This window comes from Cynara cardunculus, assembly GCF_001531365.2.
Source record: "Cynara cardunculus var. scolymus isolate 2C chromosome LG 5, CcrdV1, whole genome shotgun sequence".
In the NCBI taxonomy this organism is placed as follows: domain Eukaryota; kingdom Viridiplantae; phylum Streptophyta; class Magnoliopsida; order Asterales; family Asteraceae; genus Cynara; species Cynara cardunculus.
The window spans coordinates 12,061,399-12,084,458 of NC_037532.1; the positions used below are offsets into that span (position 1 = coordinate 12,061,399).

General features: G+C 34.4%; 2 protein-coding genes and 1 non-coding gene across 5 annotated transcripts; 1 reads left to right on the forward strand and 2 right to left on the reverse strand.

Moving 5' to 3' along the window:
* Positions 1-1,482: 1,482 nt before the first annotated feature.
* On the forward strand, positions 1,483-9,136 carry LOC112512595 (mitochondrial amidoxime-reducing component 1-like). 3 transcript variants are annotated; one of them, XR_003069236.1, is made up of 9 exons: positions 1,483-1,584; positions 2,079-2,228; positions 4,899-5,075; positions 6,739-6,827; positions 6,912-6,976; positions 7,092-7,194; positions 7,584-7,694; positions 8,759-8,952; positions 8,991-9,132. XR_003069236.1 is itself a non-coding variant. In XM_025118643.1 (8 exons), exons 1-8 carry the CDS (start codon positions 1,485-1,487, stop codon positions 8,879-8,881), a joined length of 918 nt encoding a protein of 305 aa, XP_024974411.1. In that variant the 5' UTR covers positions 1,483-1,484; the 3' UTR covers positions 8,882-9,132. The 3 variants fall into 3 exon arrangements, 2 of the variants coding, with proteins under 2 accessions (XP_024974411.1, XP_024974413.1); XM_025118643.1 differs by having other exon boundaries at positions 8,759-9,132; XM_025118645.1 differs by lacking the exon at positions 7,584-7,694 and having other exon boundaries at positions 8,759-9,136.
* Positions 9,137-13,353: 4,217 nt separating this feature from the next.
* LOC112513315 (ammonium transporter 2) lies at positions 13,354-18,366 on the reverse strand. Its single transcript, XM_025119545.1, has 4 exons — positions 17,728-18,366; positions 15,669-15,954; positions 15,286-15,389; positions 13,354-13,914 (listed from the first exon to the last, which is right to left on the reverse strand). Exons 1-4 carry the CDS (start codon positions 18,256-18,258, stop codon positions 13,480-13,482), a joined length of 1,356 nt encoding a protein of 451 aa, XP_024975313.1. The 5' UTR covers positions 18,259-18,366; the 3' UTR covers positions 13,354-13,479.
* A 4,111-nt stretch (positions 18,367-22,477) lies between these two features.
* LOC112513848 lies at positions 22,478-22,583 on the reverse strand. The gene has a single exon (XR_003069315.1). It is a non-coding gene; the product is annotated as a small nucleolar RNA R71 (small nucleolar RNA).
* Positions 22,584-23,060: the final 477 nt, after the last annotated feature.

Genomic DNA, 23,060 nt, shown 5'->3' on the forward strand with positions numbered 1-23,060 from the left:
TAATTTATTTTTGTTTAATAATATAATTTTTATAACGATAACAATTAAGTATTTTGTTATAAATACAACTCAATGATTATCCTAATTATGTTTTAGATTTTTTATATTTAAAATAAAATATTCATCATGTAGTTGATTCTACAGTTACTTACATGAATTCAAACATAGAGTTTTATTAACTTGTACTTACGTACAATTTACTTATAACCTCGAATTTTAAGTAATATGTATCAATAAATAATACTTTATGCATAAAAAATGGTTTTTAAGAACATTTGTCAAATGCTTTATAATATATTATAGATTATGATTTTTGTTCTTGTGATTGAGAAATTGTGGTTTTCGCACATATGGTTTGTAATTAATTACTATTTTTCGTCTTTATGATTTACAATTTATTATTGTTTCAATCCATCGGTCCAAGTATTTATTATCCCTTGTTCTTAAAGGTAGCAATTTAGTCTAGGAATGAAAATAACAACAAATTACAAACCATATAAACAAAAATCGCAATTTCTAAACCAACCAGACGAAAATGGAAATTCTTAAAAACAGGGATGAAAATCATAATTTACTCTATTTAAAATAAAAACAAATATTTTGTTTATTATCAAATACGTCATTAAAATGCACTCGTTGAAACGATTAAAATGATACAAGTATCATATATTAAAGAACATAAACACCATATAAGAAATTACGGAGAATTCGAATAACAATAGGAACTTGATGAGTCAATTCACCGAAACGTCTTGCTTTTACTGCTATACCCGAGTTACTCCACGTATTGCTGATATAAAACATAGAATGGGTTTGTTTTTGTCTTTCCTTGAATAATTTTCACAGCTCGATAGATAATTTAATAAGTCAATGTTTTTGTTTTATGTGTTTCAAAATACGGTTAACCAACATGATAACTAATCGATTACATTAAATTGGAATGAATTTTGCAATTTTTTTTTCTCCTACCTCGACATGACATGAGCATAAAAGGGCTTCAAGAACCAATTTTCTTTTTATAAAAATTAAAATCACTTATTTCGGTTTGGATATGGTATGAAAATAAAACGTTACATTAATTGATTTAATAAACGTGATTAACGATGGTTACAACTTTATTTTTTAAATTAAAAAATACATCCTTTTTATTTTTTTAATTTGAAAATAAAGTTGTGACCTCCGTCTATTAAATTAATTAATAAAGGGTTAATTAATGTCTTATAATTTAAATCGAAAAAAAAATATAATTAAAAATTTGATAAAAATATCATTTTCCTTACTTTAATTTTGATTTTATAATATTTATGTTGATTTTTAAATGTTTTTTCTAAACCCGATACTATAAAAATGTTAAAATATTAAATGTAACTCATTTTTCAAAAGTTTGTTTTTTTCCATTTTTATGAATTCATGTAGGGTCCCCTTTGTCTACCCATATATAAAGATGACGATTAATCCGCAATCCGTCAAAAACACACTGATTCATGGCGGCAGAAGCAGCAGCCAAAGTGAAATCGATCTTCCTATATCCGATTAAATCGTGCAGGGGTATCTCTGTTTCAGAATCACCCATCTCTGCCACCGGTGAGGATCGTTTTCTTCATATACTTCTTGCATTTTTGGCAGTATTTCCAGCAACTTTATGGCAATTCCTAAATTTCTAAATTTCTTGATCCATTTTGTATTGCCAATTGAACTAATTTATGGTTTAAGATCATGAGTGACCTAAATTTTTCCATTGAATTTGTTAAATTGTACGATCTCCCGCGGAAAATGAAAAATTGGGCTTAAAGATTACCCTAGCTAGATTTTGGAAGCATGATTTGTACCAACACATTTATATAGCTATGTTGATGAAAGGGGCATCATTTGTAATGGACTATTTATAGGCAATTTCAATTTTGAGGTAATAAGGAGTTCGATGATGCCATTCTGAAATTACTACGAGCTAGAAATTTGTGGTTTGCAAATGAACCAGGATAAATGATAAAAATTGTTGTTCTCTTTTCTTATATCTCCTTTAATATAGGAGCTACTTAACCTTGTATCTCTACTTACTGTTAACGTTGAATTAACAGGGTTTAGATGGGATAGACAATGGATGGTTGTGAATTCCCGAGGCAGAGCTTGTACTCAAAGAGTGGATCCAAAGTTAGCTCTAGTTGAGGTAGAGCTACCTGATGATGCAATATCATTGGCTTGGAAGCCAAACAAGAGCTCCTACCTAGGTAAATAATAATCTCTGATCTTTCCACCATTTGCTTACTACTTTTATGTCAAATGGCTGTTCCAAACCCTTTTTGGTTTGATGCTGCCTCAACTGCTTGGTTTCTAATAAACTGGATGCCCTCGGTAGTTCTTGGTGGGGCTGTCTCATTTTCGGTTCTTTTCCCTATGAAACATTTGTTGAGCCTATGGTATTTGGTAATACTTGCTTCATCCGAGATACTAGACCTCACATTGCTGAGTTGGATCCTGAATCTCTTATGTGTATTTTCCTAGGCTATTCTCGACCCCTAATTCTCTTCTACACTTGACTATTATGTTGTTTCAAGAGATGTCACCTTCCAAGAATTATATTTCTTTCTTTCTTATTTCCATCTCTAATGCATCGAGGGTGAGGATGATGATTTGTTAATCTACACAATATCATATTTTGACTCTTAAACAGGTTGTGCCTTGCCTTTTCTCCTGAGTCCTGAGCAGTCTTCAGAGTTTGACCTCGTCCACATGTTGTTCAAGTTTATGATAGTCAACATCATACTAATTCTCATCCTTGACCTCCCTCTTCGTCTCATATTCACATACTACTCCTCAAACACAACCGTTTTATTTGCGTATTGTCCTTCGAAAAGGTAAACTTACTTGGTGAAGCATTGAGGATGGTGTGAGACTATTTTGATGTACACTGATGTCTATTCTGGATGGCGTGCTGCTATTGGTTGAGGAGATGAAGGCTCTTAATCATGTTGTCTTTTGGACATTGGTAAATTTGTTCACAGAAAAAATGGCAATTGGACTAAAGGGCCATTTGCCTAGCATTATCCGGGGTTACAGGTAGAGCCCAACCTCCATGAGCTCAAAGGTTCAAATCTCAACCTCCATGAGCTCAAAGGTTCAAATCTCACCAAAGGAGAGGAGGGTGTGTGGGCATTTTGATGCACACAACAATGTGATAAACCTCCTTTGAGGTTTACGTACAAAAGGAGTTAGTTGAGTCTGTTTAGTCTTTGCTTTAAACATGAATAAGGGAGGGGTAGATTGGTAATTCTGTTTGCTTAAATAGGGAGCTGTTGGTAGTAGTCGGGTATTCTGTTTTGTGAATCCTGTTGAGTTCGTTTGGAGCATAAGCTCAGGGAGAGAACCCAGACCTCTCGAAAGTCTGGGAATTGTACCGTTTTCTTACTTCAATAGATTGGCCGACAATTTCATTCATATATGTTTTAATCGTCGAGTTCTAGCTACTGTAATCCTGCTATCGTGTGTTTACGCTTACGAATTAGGTTAAGGAGTACGATTTCTGTTTACGTTTCAAGCTAGGGTATAACACAATGTCAAATGAATAGTTTCTAATTGAAATTGGATGATTACAACGGTTTCTCAGCTTTCGAGAGGCTGAGATCTCTCCATGGCGTTCGCCTAAAACAAACAAAACAGAATAAAGTCACCGCCTTAGTTATATACTCACTATACTTCTTTACATACTTGTACTAATGCAATTGTACAATTCTACCACCACCCACCCTTTTTGACTTACTGGACCTTCTAGGCCTCCAATGACTTCCTCCCCAAGCCCAACCACCTACATTGACTTTTTGACTGATAACACTACCCAAGGTAAAACAATACCCTCCCCCAACTCTCATTTTGTCCTTAAGGTGGGATAAAATAAATGATTCCAACTCCTTACATCAATAACTAGTGGTGGTGGTGGTAGTAGTGGCGACGGTGGTTTCTGATGGTACACCAGTGGAGACGGTGGTTCCTTATGTAGTTATGTTATTAATCGAAGAAGATTTACAGTCTTGGGGGCATACCCTCATATACCACAACATGATGATGTTAGAATAAGGATTTGTGCAACAATAATCTCCAAAACAGCAAGGAGATAACGTTAAAAATGGCGCACGGCCCAAAAGCATGCACTTTACAAGTAGAAAGGAGAATGATATCAACCACACCAATTAAATACGGTACTTATAAAGATTCTGATGCCAGGGTGTTTTGATAGAATGTACAAGCGCCGACCTCAAAGGGGGTGTGGGGTGATTTGTAGGACTTTGAAGGACTTAGTAGTTAATATTAGTTAGTTGCCTTTTATTATTAGGATATTTTCTAGTATGCTATTTGAATTAGGGTAGGTTTAGGAATCTTGAGTATATATAGGTCATTAAAGACAAGGATTTGGGGGGAGGAAAAAGTTCAGTCTAGAGTCTGGGAGATCACCTACTTCTTGACTTGTACCCACTATCCTTGTTATTTCTTTCATTCATTGATAAATAATATAAGAGTTCAGTTTGCGTTCCTACAAGATTCATTAAGATTTTGGCTACCATGTTTTGCAAAACTTTTGCAGTCTTCTTTTGATCCCTAGCTATCACTCCATATTTCATTTGCTACTTACTGTTCTCCAATTTTGCTTCTTTACACATGTAATGCGTAATTAGGCTCGAAATCGTTTTTGAGTATAGTTTTTAGTGTTCTCTTCTTCATGTATGATGGTAAAGATCCTATAACTAATAAAAATTTTTTGGATAGTACAGTAATAGTTTCACTGATGGCCTTCATTGGAATAATTTCTTTTGAATGCGGTGATAATGACTTGTGATTGCATGTATAATTTTCACAATCATATAGCAGTTTAACGTTGAAGTATTGATCTACAATGTAAAACTCAGTGATAAGAGCACCTGGGATGGATGAGCTGAAGGTCTCATTGTGTAAACCACCTCAAACATGTGATGGTGTCTCGGTTTGGGAATGGTCAGGATCTGCTTTGGATGAGGGAGATGAAGCCTCCAAGTGGTTCACCAATTATCTTGGCAAGCCCAGTCGGTTAGTGCGTTTTAACGAAGGTAATTTCATTTCTAGGCATTAGAAGCTCTAAATGAGTAGATAGATGGGCATGTGAGACATGGTGTTTGTGCTCCACCTTATCTATGTCTCTTTATGCCTATTGTTTTTCAACATCTTTTTGTCTATTGCTATAAATTTTACAGCAAAAATGCAACCAAGTTTGCTTTAGTTCCTGTTTACTATAATAAAGTTTCAATATTTTGTACCCATTTTCACTGATGACATGTTGATTTTATAGTATTTAATGACTAGGATGACAAGTTTTTTGTCCTTTACACGGGTATCCACATCGTCAGATGTTACAAGATCAACAGGTTACTGGTAAAAATGGTACAAAATAAGAAAAAATGGAACTTTGTTACATATATCGATAAAAAGAAACTTCGTTACACTAAATTGGAACTAACACAAAAAAATCTGTGCTAAATTTTATACTAGACCTAGTGCTTTCACATGTACCACATCTTTCTTGAACTCATACTGTTGTACTCCATTAAATCCGGACTCACATTTTCGGTCGTATGAAGTTTTCAACTCGGTCGTTGATGGCAGCTTATGAAGGCTTCACCCGTAATATTTGAATATAAGCAATGTTGTTTGTCATCATTTTGGAGGAGTGCTGCTCATATGATAACAACTTAATTTGTAGAAGATGTTTTTCTATCTTAGATGAATATGATAATCATAATAACAGCCTTAGGCCAAAGGTATCTTATTTTTTGAGCTTATTGCAAAAGTCTCGTATGATAAGCCATAAGCTAGCATTTTGAAAAGCTACTTCTACTTCTAGTAGCATTTCAAGTAGCATTTCTACAAGATCCAGGGATTTTCCCCCCAATTATGGCCCTTGTATTTTCTTAATTAATTTTTCAACGTTTCTTTTTAGGTCATTTTACATTTGTTATCTAGCTTATCAGCTAGTTTTTACCAAACATTACTAGCTTATAGCCAACTTTTCACTAACATAGCCTTAGGGCCCGTTTGTTAGCAGCTTAATGAACTTAATTGACTCGCAACTTATTTGGTCAGCTAGACATGACTGTTTGATAGGGGCTTAATGACATAAAAAATGACTTATTCAGCAACCTTCTGGGGGAGCTATATGCAGAAAGCTAAGCTTTTTCTAGATTGTATTTTCATGCATGTATGGAGCAACAAAACTCTATGAAAAGATGGTGGTTCAATCTATACACGCCCTTCCATCTATTAAAAAACCCTCCCAAACAAAAACCTTCCCAATCTATACAGGCTGATTAATCCACATGGATAGCTTTATCCATACAGGATTTAATGGAAAACAAACCAAACAGCCCCTTAGTGGCTTCAGGGCGTTTACCAAACACTTACCCGGCAAGCAGTTATCGGTAAAATTCAACACTATACTTGCTTACCGGGTACGATTTTAGTCAACAAAAGAACGGCAACATATGCAACAATCTACCCGGTAAGCGCTAACCATGGTAAGATTCGTTGCCCTCACTTACCGGGTATGACTCTCGGTTCTTGCTTCACTCGTACCGGGTAATATTTTTGGTCCTTGGTCATATTCATCCGGTAAGGTAATGTGACTTGCTAAGCACTTACCGGGGGTAAGCGTTTGGTAAACGACCCCTTCTTCTTTTTCCCATAAAAAATTAAATAGTAATTTTGATGTTCTTATAGAGTCGGAGACTAGACCTGTGGACCACAATTATGCTCCTGGATTCCGAGTTATGTTTTCTGATGGATACCCATTCCTTTTAGTGTCTCAGGTCAGTTTTCTAGTTTTTAATTTTTGCATTAGACATTAAGTTTAGGAATAAGTTGGATCTTTAATTTATAATGCAATTTGGCAGGGATCTCTAGATGCATTGAATGAGCTTCTCAAGGAACCTGTACCAATAAACCGATTTAGACCAAAGTATATATCCAAACTTACAATTCTAGTTCATTGAAGGCTTGTGTATAATTAGTTTACACAACTTTCGATTTTGTCACAGCGTTAGTGGTCATACTCTTTTATTTATGTATTTCAGCATTCTGGTTGATCGTTGTGAACCGTTTGCCGAGGACTTATGGAAGGAGATTAAAATAGGAAATTTAGCATTTCACGGTGTCAAGCTTTGCTCCCGCTGTAAGGTAAAAGAGTACATCTGTCGTGAATTGTTAGCTACTTGTCAATATGATCATCAATTGAATGTTACTCCCTCTGTCGCAAAATAAGTGAACATTTCTAATTTAGTTTGTCCGGAAATAAGTGTGCACTTTCAAAAGAATTGCCTACTTTCCAATTCTACTCTTAATTATGAGATGGATGGAGAAGCTCATTACCCTCGTTATTATTAAGGGTAAAATTGTCGTTTAGTTTATTAAAAAAGTGTAATAATCAAACATTTAGAAACTGCGTGCATTTTTATTATGGGACGGAGGGAGTAATTCTTACACATGCATGCAAACAATTTATGCTATTCCGCCCTTTTTGGTAATGTGTTTAGAGAATGTCGCTTCGATAACCAAGTACTCTTCAGGTGCCCACAATTAATCAGGAAAATGCAGTTTCAGCTTCTGAGCCGACTGAGACTCTTGTGAAGTTTCGTTCTGGAAAAGTGTTAATTCCAGGTCGAAAGGGGCAAGCAATGGTGAGTTCCCTACCTTTTAACATCTGGAACAAAACTAGAGTCTCACTTTAACTTTCTACTTCAAAGTTCATGTCTACTAGGATCTAAATACTTTTGGCCATGTTTGGTAAACTATAAACTAGCTTCGTTTAAAGGCCATCTTTTTGAAAAAACTACTTCAGATATCTTTTCAAAAAGCTCGAGGGGATTTTTCAGTTTTTTCCAATTATACCCCTTAGAGCATCTCAAACAGGTAACGAATTCTTCAAAATGAAGATTTTGGGGATTTTATGCTGCTACTTTTTTTCTCCAACAGAATTCTCCAAAACTTTAGCCAAAATGGAGAAAGTAGAAGAGTGATGGTAAATGTTTAGGAGAGATAAGTAAGTTTTTATAAAACGTATATAATATTTTAATGATATAATTAGTGTTCGAATCTCCAAAATATATGTAATTTTTTTTTTTGGAGATTTTAACTTTTGATTCTCCATTTTGATTTTTTTGGAGATTTTAACTTTTGATTCTCCATTTTGATTTTTTTTTTGGAGATTCTGATGCAGATGCTCTTATGTTAGAATTTAGTAATTTTTCAACATGTCCTTTTAGGTCATTTTACTTTGTCATTTAGCTTATAATCTACTTTTTACCAAATGTCACTAGCTTATCAACTAACATTTAGCTTATTAGTCAACAACTAGCTTTTAAACTAACAACTAGTTTATCAGCCAACAACTAGCTTAGCAGCTAGTTTGCAAAACATATCCTTTATAAAGTTTTAATCTTTCACTTTTGTTATCAACACATCAATATGACATCCCATCTCACATCATCTTTGATTAAGAAATTTAAGCCCTTTGTAAGCCGTAGGTTGTGGGATACTGGAGTTGATCCGGAGGTTATTGGGCACGTTTATGTTGGACAAATTTAAATAGAAATGTGGACATTTATTTTGGGATGGACGGAGTAACACTTTTGATATTCAAAAGTCGAATGCGGAATCTTTTTTTTGGATTAGAGGAATTATATAAATTTCATTTCTATGTACTCCTTCATTGTTCACGATTATTGTTTAAATGGTTTTGCAGGTGTACTTTGGGCAAAATATGGTATGTGAGGATTTACCCGAAGGAAATGAACATATCATCAAACTCGGAGATCCTGTGTACGTTATCAACACATTCGCATCGTATGAGGATACATCAACTTAAATTCTTGTAGAACAATTGTGTGTGAGTTATCATTTTAGTACTAGTAATCTTGGTGACTTATAAGTATTCAGTGAAATAAAGAATCAAAATGCACCAACTTCGAACTAAACCCTTTCAATGTAATACTCCCATGAATGCTCTCTATCTTGAGTCCCCGTTTATTCCCATTTTCGGGTTTTGTTAAACCGGCTACCTTTTGATATTGCTCAACGTTGCCCTCTATTGAATGTGAAAAAGTGATCCTTGAGTTCTTCACGTTTTCTCTTCGTCGAAATATGCTTATATGTTCAAGAAGAGGTTGCCTTCCTCTTTTTTCATTGAATAACAAATGCTCTACTACATCTGAAGAAGACTCAAGGAGGATGAAGATAATGCAAGTGTGGAGTTGAAGCAAGTGCATGTTGGATCATGAATTGCTTCCTTCCTACAAAATCAAGTTTTTGTTCAAAATACACGATATCTTCCCTTAATTTCTGTACCTTCCAACTCCCGATTGTTTTCGTCTGGGCTCTCACCTAATTAGTCGAGATGTGCATAAGCTCTAATTTGAGTTTTAAGGGTTAACGATGATGATAAAAATATTAAGGTCCCGTTTGGTTTATGGGATTGGATTTGGAATTGAATTCATTCTAATCCATGTTTGGTTTAATGGATTGTTTGGATTTGAAATCCCAAGATTTCATTGAAATCCTATAAACATGGGATTTCATTGGATTTGTTGGTATTTCGTATGATTTGTGTTCAATAATGTTTTAAAATATGTTGAAAACATTTGTTTTGTAATAATCAATTAATAAAAAAGTTTTAATTATGCTTATAACTATTTATTTTTTGTTTTTATAAATTATTTATAAAAAATGAAATTCAATTTCATTTCAAATCTTACAGGCCGTACATACCAAAAATTCCAAACGTTTTTACTTGGGGAGTACCACCAATCTGGATCTGGGCCTTAAACGTCATATGTAAAGAAGAATCATTGAGTGACATGCTAAAATTTGGATAGAAAGTGAGAAAGATAGTTCCAACATTTAAAGTAGTTTAATTTACCTATGCAAGCATTTTGGTACTCTACAAACCTTGTGTCTACTAGAGTATTGCGTAAAAATGCAGGGAGACTTTTTCTACCATGGAAAGTAAGGGTCAGTCTGATAGCTCCAAAGTGGATATGTATGTATCTTTGAGCCATGCAGTGTTTGGGGAAGGTCTGTTGGATGTCACTAAGTGTTTTGATGTGGTAGTTGGGAGTTGGTGGGAGTCTAATTTAGAAGCTTGAACAAACTCTTTAACTTGCTCGTGAGAGGTGGATCATATCAATTTTTTTTACCTTTTTTGAAAAAGAAATATTGGGATTAGAAAATACATTATAGGGAGTAATTAAAGGAATACTAGTGATAGATATTCTGGAATCATCTGGGACATAAGAAATTTCATATAATTGGTTTTAAAGGCACAAGACTGTCTAAAACTAGAAGAAGAACGTGATAAGCTAGGGTCTGGATTCATGACTTGGTATGAATTCAATGGAATTAACTTTGTCGGGTTAGCTCAATTGGAAATAAGATTTGGACCTTTTGCAGGTCTAAAGGTGTTTGTGGTCCGGTTTGAGCGATTTAACCCCCAAACCACAAATCAAACCGCGATGATGGTTTATGAATTTTTTTAAGCTGAGCGGTTTGGTAGCAAGTGACTAAACTGGTCAAACTGGACGACAAAATGGATGTCTGGTTTGACCAGTTTAGGCAGTTTGGGCCTCTTATAGGCTTTAACTCAAACCAAAACATGACGTCTATATTCAACATGAAATTTCTATTAACATAACATTAATAAAAAAAAATAGGATGCCGAATTATTAAAGGTACATCTATCTCGACAATTAAAAAAACATTGAGCAAGTTGAAAAGGGTTAAACAAATCCATTTTAACAATAATTAGAATTTTGGATTAATATTGAGTAAGTCGAATGATGATTTGGAATTTTGGTTTGATTTTTAATGGAATTTGAAATTTTGCCAATTCAGATGACATGATCATTTGAGAAATGAAACAACAAACTTAATGTCTTGGATGAATTCTATTAATTGTTCCATAAAATTGAGCTATAACATGAAAACTAAATATAATTAATATATGTATACTTTTTGGCGGTCGTTTCGGTCTAGACCGCTAAAAAATGTTCAAACTGCTGACCCGACTGAACCAAACAGTTTAACTATTTTTAGACTAGATCGGACAGCTAGACCGCTCAAACTGCCAAAAACGGTCCAATTTGACTTGGTTCGACCAATTTGAGTGGTCCAACGGTTTTCTTTAACACCCCTTTGCACACATGCTCCTGACATTTTATAGGCCTTAAGAGAGATGTAAAAAAGGGCCATCAATAAATACTGAAAAATCTTCAATATATTGTGTTTAGCATACAAAATAATTGTGAATACAAAAAAAAAAAAAAAATACTAATAATGCACATAAAACTGTTTTTCCAAGTATTACTAAACACAAAATCAATCAATGATTGTTTCAAAGTTAATATTATCCACCATATCATTTTTACATAGTATCATCAATATTTTTTACCATCAAAAACATTTTAAGATATGCCTTTAATATATAGATTGACATTTTCTGGGGTCACATTGTTGACTATTCAGAGTACACTCTATGTAAATCAATATAAATCAGTTTGGTTTTCATCTAACCTCTTGTTAATGTTTTTCATCACCAATTTAAACTTTTAGGCCTAAAGCAGCTTTTTCGGAACCATCAATCTTAGAATAAAAAACCCATGTTGATTATAGATTGATATCTTATTCGTATTTTGGAGATAGGATAATACTTAAAATTCATACACTCAGTATTAGGTAACAAGGAGTCAATAATGTATATAAAAACAAGGTAATTTTGAAAACCTAAATATATATTAGTTGTATTGTCTCATATGATTGGTATTTTTTTTTCGGAAAATATAAGTTTTCTTAGTTAATAATAAGAAATCTAGTATATTCTAATAGAAAAAAGAATTCAAGCCGATGGAATAGTTAAAAAAAAGTCAATGAGAGATGTATGATGAAAAATATATCAACGTTTCTAGGCAAGTAGCTAGTTTTAGACTATGGTAGTAGATAAAAGATTTAGAGAAACAAAAAACAATACTATAAAATGAACGACCAAGTTATTTTTTACATATGCTCTTCTCCAATATAATCAATCAATATATGTTTGGGTCCGTAATATAATACTTTTAGTTCCTTTCAGGTCCTATTAGGTACTAAAAAGTTTGTCTTTTTATTTACTAATTTTTTTGAACTACTACTATAACCTAAAATATTTTAGACCAACGTACGCCCTCTCTAAGGGACGACCTTGACCTTTTGGATCCTCTTAAGAGGTCACCAGTTTGAGTCTTGAAGACTACTGTGGATTTTCTCAGTTGTTCGTCAAAGTACATGGTGATTAGTCGAGATGCGCATAAGTTGGCTTGGACACTCATGATTAGTTTTTTTAATTGTATTCATATAATATCTTGATCCTCAAATGACGATTACAAACCACAAGTCTTATTTCTTTTTGGTATGTAACTTGACTGGTAAGTTGTTGCAGGTTCAAATCCCTCCAAGGTTGTCAGATATTTGTTTGATTGTTAACTTTAGGGCCTTATGGCCTTATGGTACACACAAGTTGGTGTCCAGATACCCACAATTATCCTGAGAAAACACCATGAGTTATACATGTTAAAACACAGATTGCATGAAAACTAAATGTACTTTGTTTTGATTTTATTTTGTGTAACATAATATCAAAGAGGGAGGTTTAGGATAAGACCCCCTAAAAAATGAAAAATTGAGGAATACCCTGATAACCATTTATCTGGATGATATGTTTCACTTTGTGGACTCTGTTCCACATAAAAGCGATGCAAACCATGGAACAATGATTCATGTTATATTTCATTCTTTCGTATTTAGTATATCAAATACACCCTTATAGAACATAAATTAATAAGACAAAAAAATAAAGTATTTCAACTAAATGTGTTACAATAAGTTTATAGGAGCTATTTTAAAATAATGTATTGTAGTAGCTATTTTATAAGACACTATTGAGAAGTGTCTTATAAACCCATATTTTTATAGGACCTTTGTGTTTATATGACATTTTTTAAATTTTTGTCCTATAAAATAACTAATATGACATTTTATTTTATAAATATTCTAAAATTTGTTATGACGTCCAAAAGCATCCTATAAATGAAGTCTAAGACACCATCTAGAAATTTCAAAAGAATTTAGGTATCCTATAAGGTCAATTTTATTATAGTGTTTGTTTAAGCATTATGGCACATGTATACAAGGGTGTGATCAATATCTATGAAGGTAAGGATAAATAGTTGTTCTACGACCCTTTAGTTTATTATGAAATCGATTTGAGCAAAAGGTTCAGTATTCGTTGAATCAATGAACTTTAGAAAAAATTGTTTCGGGTATCCACAAAATCAACAAGATCAATCTTTGTTTTCAACTTTATACACTGCATCATGCCGATATGTATACAACAATACGAATGAGAATAAATTCACACATGAATACAAATATATAAACCTAGAGATTAATAGTAACTCCCCTGGCCGTGCTTTGACCGAAATCATTTGGTGTTATCTCGGCTGCTCCAAAAACCGAGCCGTGCCTATTTGGGTCATACTTCTCGCCATCACCCCACAACGCATATGCTTCCTCTCCATGAACCGCATCGTCACCAATCAACAATTCATGTTCAGGCATCCGTAATGGCATAAATATTCTAATAACAAGAAGAATGATGGTCGTGGATACAATGTTCCACCCGATCACAAATAACGCTGCAACCACTTGTTTTAGGAATTGTTTCCCTCCACTTCCGCCATAAAATGCACCTCGTGTACCGCTAACCGGCAAAGTCATGCTGCATAGCGTAGGCTCGGCCAGGAGACCCGTCACCAACCCGCCCATTAGACCGGCTACGGCATGGGTGTGAAACACACCTAGTGTATCATCCACCTATTGTATGTATATGTATATATATATCAACGGAGAGTGGGCAGAAGGGAAGGAGATCCTCATTAAAATAGAATAATGATATGTTTCACATGATCAGTAAAAATGAGGGGGGAGAGGAAAATTTGGAACATTGTTTGTGTTATGAAGCTCAAATCGTTAAATTGAACATGTTATTTTTCATATTCAAGATTAATTTCAGCTCGAAAATTATTAATCTCAAACTCAAACAGCTCATTAAAAACTCAAATGTTAACACCTCTAATACAGAATTTAGTGTCATAAATCAAAAGGTTTGTACTCAATTACTTAAAATATCTGAGATAGGTTAGTACTTACAAGGTAAATTGTTGCATGCAATGTTATTTTGGTGGACTAAAATCTTACCCGTAAAGCAATTGATAGTGTTAAATTTTACTGGTAAGCGCTTACCGGATAAGTGTTTGATAAACGCCCCTTAGTCCCTTATTATAATATTTACTTAACTATTGTTACTTAAAAAGTAATTTTGTCGTACAAAGCTATAAATAATATGTCGTATTTATTGCTCAAAAAGTTATGTTATGTTATAAAGTTTATGATACGGTTCATTGATTGTATAACAAGACATAATACATTTCTTAAAATAAGAAACAAAATAAATTATGTTATATGATTATGTAAATTGCACCCTATAGTTTATAAATCAAACTTATAATATAACAAAATTAGTTTTATATGACTCTTAAAATGTTTAAGCGTTCTAAAAAATATATCTTATAAGACTTAAGTTTATAGGATCAAACCAACCTAAAAGTGTTACAATAAATTTATTATAAAAGTGTCTTTAAAAAACTTGTTAAAACTATCTATAAACTTATTGTAACACTTGTAGTATGTTTAAACGTTCTATAAAACCAATTTTATTGTAACGTAAATTTATCCTTCTACATTCTTAATTAAATACCATATCATTATTCATGAAAAAAAATGATAAACTTATAAAACAAGAAGAAAAATGTTTATTGATAAAATAAACAAATACATATATTATTGAAGAAATAAATAAATAAATATAAAAATGAAGATAATTAGATAAGGATATTTGAGGAATAATTTAGAGAGTAGCTTGTCAGTCCTTTGCCTACGCTACGTACAGTATAAGTTGTATTAAAATATAGAATATATTGATTTTTTTTGTTATTATTTAAAAATATAACAAAATATGTGAAATATAAAAATTATAAGTAAAAACATTTTTATTTAAAAAGTTATAACACGCCTCTTTTTTATTTACAAGTTATAATATGTTCAATTAAATATATATGCTTCATAATTTCTTCATAATTACATATTATGATGACGAAAACATACAAAGAAACAAGAAAGACGTACCTGTTGAAGCCAAACTGATTTCTTGTGAAGGATCATCATCGTAAACCATGGAACGCTACCGGCAAGTATCCCCATCACTATCGCCGCCCATGATTGCACCACCCCTGCATCCCAAATTCACGATTCCAAATACGAGTGTTAATGACTTGAGCATTTAACGAGTTACTGGAATCTGATTATCTGAAGTTCAACTTCAGTGTAATTTCTAAGTTCGAGTCGATTTGGAATACATGAATAAATTTTGTTTAACTTAAGGAGTCAATCTCCTTAACATCAATGCTCGACTCAGCTTATTCAGAAGCTAGACTAAGTTTATAGAATACAGTCGAGTCAAGCATACACTTTTTTCCAGCCGAAATTGGTCATACAATAACCATACTGACCTGCTCCTGGGGTGATGCAGGCGAGGCCCGTCATCATACCTTGGATGGCCCCAATGACCGATGGTTTTCCGAAGAAAACCACATCAAGAGTAGTCCAAACTAACAGGCTTGTGGCCGCACTTATGTTTGTGTTCATTACGGCTACAGAAGCAGTAATGTTGGCGGCATATGGAGCCCCGCCGTTGAAACCCGACCATCCCATCCATAGCAGTCCGGCTCCAGCGATCATCAACAAGATGTTATTAGGTGGGAACCTTTCCCTATCACTTTTCAACCTTGGTCCAACCTTCAATGGGAAAAAGAAAACAGTACAAAGTTGTGTTTATTGCAAAACGATAAAAATTCATTACAACAAAATACTTCTACTTACACGTTTCCTTATCTTAACGCGGTATTTAACGACACCTTCAAGTTTATATGTTCAAAACAGCGCACCATCATAATTTATAATAACACCTTTATACTGACCGTACAGTTCTTATCCTATAAATTACAGCTGGCTCAACATCAACAACCTTATAAGCAATCATTTTTTATAATTATAGATGATTAAATCAATATATATATATATATATATATATATATATATAGGGTTGGATCACGTGAGACCAGCCTGTTTTCGTGACCACATTTTTACACTTGAAACTTCACAGCAAAAACACTGTGAAGGTTTAAAAAAATCGAACCTTTACAGCAAAAACACTGTAAAGGTTTAAAAAAATCGAACCTTTACAGCAAAAACACTGTGAAGGTTACCTTCACAACATTTTGCTGTGAAATTTCCAGTGTAAAAAGGTGGTCTCAAGGGTCTCACGAAAACAGGCTAGTCTCACGTGATCCCAAGTCTATATATATATATATATATATATATATATATAGGGTTGGGTTCACATGAGACCAAGAGTTTTTCATGAGACCTGTAAGACCAATTTATGTTCATTGATCAACTTTATAAGCTAATGAGCTAATAGTCTAAAATTGTACGGTGACAATTTTGTGATTATTGAGAAGTTTCGTGGCGTTTATGAATGTTCAGATTGTTATATTGTAGATCTAATCCAAGAATTGAGAATTGGTCTTATAAGTCTCACGAAAAACTCTTAGTCTCACATGATCCCAAGTCTATATAGATATATTTATATATATATATATATATATAGAGAGAGAGAGAGAAGCGTTCAAATAAAAACCACTTAATTTATACAAATCGTAAAAACCACATTCAACTAATCATAATTTTTCATTTTGTTCATTTGTTTGTAATTATGAGAGATTGATTAACTATTTTTATTGTGGAGGGTGTTAATCATGAATATTATCATCTTCATTATTTTAATTTTAGAGAAATACATGAAACAATTTCATAACCATATATGAAACAAATTCATCAAAAAAGTATTATATGAAAAAATTTCACAAGATTAAACAATTTCATGAAAAAATTTCATAAGATTAAACAATGAAATCGACGTATGAAAATGGTTTGTATAGTTTGTACAAATGAAAGTTGGTTTTCATTTGATCGCTTATATATATATATATATATTTTTTTTGATTGATCTAATAACACCTTGAAATTAACAATTAAATATCCTAACAAAAGTCAGAGAGGATTATAATAAACAAAAACTTAAATTGTTTATTGGTAGCGTGATTTGAAGACCAAAACGTGGTTGTATGGTCAACAAATATGGGTTGACTAATTTTCTTAAGAGTCTACTTCTACAGCCCTTGTATTATTCCGTCCACATCTGTCTTAACAAAAATTCTTATCAAAGTCATATATTATTATCTAGCCTCCACATCTACACACATATACATCAATATATATATATATATATATAAAAAGTGATAGGATATTATAAAAACGTTACATTTATACGACCAATACAACTCAATCTTCAATAATTGAGTCGGACCGGCTTTTTAGATGATCCATGAGATCACTCTAGAGATTTGATGTGTGCTTAATGTGAATTGGTTTGTTTTTCCTGTGATGACGTCACCACCAATTTGTTCAGGAAAGAAACTAAAAAGATTAAAGAAACGATGTACGTACCCAATAAGCGGCGGTGAAACCAGCGATGCCCGACGACAAATGAATGACATAGCCACCGGAGTAGTCAATAACACCCCAATGATACAAAAAACCACCACCCCACAAACTAAATGCACCCACCGTATATGAAAACACCAACCACAACGGAACAAAAGCCATCCACGCCCTAATGTTCATCCGCCCAAGCACCGATCCCGCCACCAAAATCATCGTGATCGCTGCAAAAGTGAACTGAAAATAAACCAGCGTAGCCATTGGATATAACGGCTGGCTCACCGGAGATTCAATTGAGCCGTCGTTTCGATAATGGGTGCTCTCAGGCACCCTTGCTTGACGGGCCAGATATTTCTGCCCCAGGGCTGGTGCCCCCTTCCCCCAAAAAGGCAAGAGTTCGTCACCAAAAGCCATACGGTAGCAGAGAAGGACCCAACAGATGAGCACGGCGGCAAAGGCGTAGAGGGCCATGAAGGCGGAGTTGACCGCCCATTTCTTTTTTACGATGGAAGCATAGAGGATGATGAGTCCCGGCATGCTTTGGAGACCGACGAAGGTGGATGCCGTCAGTTGCCAGGCGTTGTCGCCTTTGTTGAGCCATTCCGGCACGGCAGGAAGGTGGGGCTGGTACGCCAGGGTTGGTGGTGGACGGTGGTGGTGGGTTTGGTTCAGGCGACGGAAGGAGAATATTGGGGGTTTTTTTGGACTTCAAGTCTCAGGAAGTGGGTTTTATATTGGATGACAATTTGGAGGAAGTTTATCTAAGGAAGAAGGAAGGAAGGAAGTCATAAATTGTATTAATGACTTTTGTCGTTTAGAACATTTATTAGCGGCTTTCTAAATCTAAAATAAATCATATAGAATGATGGGTAATTAAATCTAGGTGTTTTATTCTATAAGTTTATTTGTTTTTAGATTTATTTCATTTTTAACTTTTTCTAATGTTTTAATTAAAATGATATTTTTTTAAGGGGCTATTTGTTTTTTAAAAATAAGCACTTAATAGGCTCTTATGTCTGAATCGGTCAGACATTGAGCTATTAAGTGCGTTTGTTTTTTTCTTAAATTAAATGCTTAAAATCTGTGAATAGGTCTGAATGTATTAGAGGTATTCTAAAGTCTGAAAACCACTTATTTGCGTCGCCGCTCTCGCTCCCTCTCCATCGCTCAATACCTTTGCTCTCTCCATCTCTGTAAATCGCTACTGCTGTCGCTCAACCTCTCCATCGCTCAACGCTCAACAKGATTCGCTCATCCCCATCTCGTGGCCTRCTGCTCTYGATCTCTCTCTCGCTCAACTGCTGTCGCTCAACCTCTCCATCRCGTCGCTGACTACCTCTCGATCTCTCGATTTAAGGTATCAATCTCGATCTCTCAAGCTCTCTATGTCTCGATTTTCTGAACTTGCTTGGTTAATTTYTGTTTTGCGGGTTTAGGGTTTACCTCCTATAAGGGTTTTTGTATGAGAACCCCACGGTCCTATAAGGGAGTTTGACAGAGGATACATAAACAAGCTGYGTAATGCTTGGTTTTAGTCCCTTTTTGGTTTGTTTGTTTTGTTGGCCAAGTTTTATCATTCAATCTGTACAAATTATGAACACAAAATAGACCCATTTATAAAGTTCACTGCTTTATCTGTTGACTTCAATTGTTCAAGATAGAACGGACCAGTCGAGCAAAATCGATTGGTTTCCTCGGCCATTATCTCGAACAATTAATATTTCAGTCATATGCTGCAATAAATACCATAGAGATGGGCTTGTATAGTTAAGTTGATATAGAAGTTATTTCTTAGCAAAAAAGGATGACTTCAAATGTCTGCTTAGTAGGCTTTAAACAATAAACAGTGAACTGTCCTTGTAGATTTATTATAAGAAGAAATTGGGAACCTTGCTATCATTTTACCTCAACGGAAATTAGACGTGTAGTGCTTGAGGACACTTAATAGCTCAAAACAAACAGTCTTATTGATTCAGATTTCAGATTTCAGATTTCAGACGTAAAAACAAACAGTCTGACTGATTCAGATTTCAGATTTCAGACGTAAAAACAAACAGTCTAACTGATTCAGATTTCAGATTTCAGACGTAAAAACAAACAGTCTGACTGATTCAGATTTCAGACTTCAGCACCACCTCTTAAAATTCAGAAGTGAATTCAGACTTCAGACTTCAGACTTCAGCACCTCTTAAAAAACAAACGCCACCTAAGATTAAGAAGTCGTTTGGCAGTTGTTGAATGGTTTGGTGTAAAATGATTAAGTGGTCAGAATGATTAAAAGACTCTCATGATATAGTGCAAAATGAAATATAATTATTTGGTAATTATTTACAACAAAATTAGGGCGCTGAATTGTTAAGAGAGGCTCATGATACAAAATCATTCATAGGGTTTTAGAACCATTAAGAGGCAGACTTTTTTTCGCCAAACAAGATTCACCTCTTAACGATTCAGAGGTTGTCTCTTAATGAAACTATTAAGAAGTAAACAAATAACCCCTAAATTATAATCAAACCGGATAATATTCGGTTTAATCATCTTGAGCTATTCAGTTATCAAGTTATTTGGTTTGTTCATTGGATTGGATATAGTGTTATCGGGCTTGGCTTATGATAACTCTTATTTTTAAGAGTTATTTCTTATGTATTTCCTCCCTTTTTGCTAATTTTAAATACCCAATTTTCTTGTTTTTGTCTTTTATTCCAAAAAGTTTTAAAAAGATGTTGAAACACAAAAGAAGAGGTATTATTCCAAAAATCTGTATTTTTCTGACAGCTCTACCCACTGTGGGAAGTCTTCCAGCCTTGCTAAAGCTTCTTGGGAAACGTGTAGCTTAAAAATTTCTCCAGATATTTTCCTCCAGCTGTTATGAGCTGTCTTCCTTATTGTATTTTATTTTCTTTTGTATTTTCTTTAACCTAGTACTAATTACCCTTGGGTAATGATTGGGTGTCCTTCACCCCTTTGCCTCTCCCCTATATAAAGGAGCTTGGGAGAACCATTTTGAGTGTGCAAGGGTGTGCCAACTAGTGCCAAGAACCATTTTGGGAGATGTCAAACACCATCTTTTGTAGACATTACTCTCTAAATTTCTCTCATCTCTTTTAGTAATTAATATTATGCTTTATAAATGTTTTTTAATTTCATGTCTTTAATTTCTTGTCTTTAATTTATGTCTTTAATTTCTTGTCTTTAATTTATGTCTTTAATTTCTTGTCTTTAATTTTATGTCTTTAATTTCTTGTCTTTAATTTCTAGTATTTTACTTCCTTGTACTCGTAATTTAGTTTTACATTAATGCAATTTATATTTCAGTATTATTTTATGTCTTTAATTATGTCTAGCTAAATTACTTGTATGGGTGTGGGTGTGGGTGTGAATTTAACTTAKGATGTTTTTATAATATTTGGGTGTTTTTATCTTTTATCACTTCGTAACTTGGTCACTTAAGACGATGCTTAAAATGCGGATAAGCTGATCACTTTGAAGTGTTAATATTAGATCTTAGACCCAGAGATGGGCGGATCCAAAATACGGCTTAAGTGATGCACAATGAACTCGAGAGGGTCTTTGAATAATTACGCGGAGACGCGAATTTTGCATGCATCTATCTAGGGGTTAAGTAATAGGTATTTTCATCACAAAGAGATTTGGGTGAAATTTGCATTCCTTTTACTTTTTAGCTAGATCGGCAAGTCTCGAAGTGGTAAACGTAAAAACCTTATGGACTTTTATAAGGCACGGTTATAAAAGTTCACTTTCGAGAAATTGGAACTTTTATAAAGAACTCGTAAAAGTCTAACCATTTTATTATTAATTTTATCTTAAGCAACACTTGCACCCATGCCCATCATTTAATATTAGAAGTTTATTTCGTTAATTAGCTAGTCGGTCCTATTTCAGTCTTTTTATAAACAAAAATCCAAAGTTATTTTACATCTTGAAACTCGTGCAAGAAGTTCATGAAAAATCTCTAAATCTCAAACGTCCTTTCTCTGTGGGAACGATCTCGGTACTTTGTACCACTTTATTACTTGCAAGCGATCATAGTGTCGGCGTGCACTTGCACCGTCATTGTGGGGATATTCTGCCCACTTAGGAAAACACGAACGATCCCTTCCTGTCAAGTTTTTGGCGCCGCTGCCGGGGAAAGGTAACGTGATTTTTATCCTGAGATATTTGATTTTTCATTTGAGCCTTGTTCTTTTGTTTCACTCGTACTTCCCGTGTTGTATGCCAAAGCTACAATACGGTGAACTTTTACCTCTTGATCTTGAACTAGAAAGAACCATTAGGAGACGTAAAAGAGGTAGAAATAATCGTAACCAAACCATGGGGGATAATCCACCTCCACGGGAGGCCACGGTTAACATTGCCGATGATAAAAATAGAGGCATACGGGACTACGCAACCCCCGAATTCGGTCAGTTGGCCGCGGGAATTGGTAGGCCCGAAATGACAGCCACAACTTTTGAACCAAAACCCGTAATGTTACAAATGATTTCCGCAATGGGTTAGTTTGGGGGATTATCGTCGGAAGATCCACACTCTCATATAAAATCTTTTATCGAAATGACGGATCATTTTAAAATTCCCGGAGTTACACAAGAAGCCTTACGCTTAACGGTTTTCCTTTACACATTGAAGGATAGAGCTAGAGCATGGCTAAATTCTCAACCACCAAACACGATCCTAACTTGGAATGATTTGGCGGAAAAATTTCTGAAAAAATACTTTCCTCCGACGAGGAATGTAAAAACTAGAAATGAAATTATGACGTTTCGACAAGAAGAAGATGAAGCGGTTTCGGATGCATGGGAGAGATTTAAGGATCTTCTACGGAAATGTCTTCACCACGGAATCCCTCATTGCATTCAATTAGAGACATTTTATAATGGCTTCTCCAGTTCTGCTAAAATTATTCTTGACGCAACGGCCGGTGGTGCGTTCACAGCTAAGACTTACTGTAACAACTCTGCACTTTTGGATTTCCAGGTTAGGACCTTATTTCGGAATCTTCATTAGAAAACTAAGTCTTTTAGGATTAACCTTATCCAGAGTATGATCTTGAAAAGGTTGCCTACTCGATCAGAGACTCTGGCGTCAGCCACAGAGGCTCTGATGATAGCCACAGAGGCTCTGGCGACAGACACAGAGGCTCTGGTACTATTTACAGAGACTTTGTGTCTTTTCTCAGAGACTCCGGCAACTCTTCACAGAGACTGTGTCTCTTCACAGAGGCTCTGGCATATTTTTGCAAAAGCTCTGTGTCTCCGCACAGAAGCTCTGGCGTCTTTTCTTCACAGAGACTCTGTGTCTCTTCACAGAGGCTCTGGCAT

Coding starts and splice junctions, on each gene's coding strand:
- LOC112513315 (XM_025119545.1), bottom strand. CDS start 18,258: ATGCCGGGACTCATCATCCTCTATGCTTCCATCGTAAAAAAGAAATGG. Junction 15,955..17,727: donor GTTTCACCGCCGCTTATTGG/GTACGTACATCG, acceptor TTCCCATTGAAG/GTTGGACCAAGGTTGAAAAG. Junction 13,915..15,285: donor AATCAGTTTGGCTTCAACAG/GTACGTCTTTCT, acceptor TACATACAATAG/GTGGATGATACACTAGGTGT.
- LOC112512595 (XM_025118643.1), top strand. CDS start 1,485: ATGGCGGCAGAAGCAGCAGCCAAAGTGAAATCGATCTTCCTATATCCG. Junction 1,585..2,078: donor ATCACCCATCTCTGCCACCG/GTGAGGATCGTT, acceptor TTGAATTAACAG/GGTTTAGATGGGATAGACAA. Junction 5,076..6,738: donor GTTAGTGCGTTTTAACGAAG/GTAATTTCATTT, acceptor ATGTTCTTATAG/AGTCGGAGACTAGACCTGTG.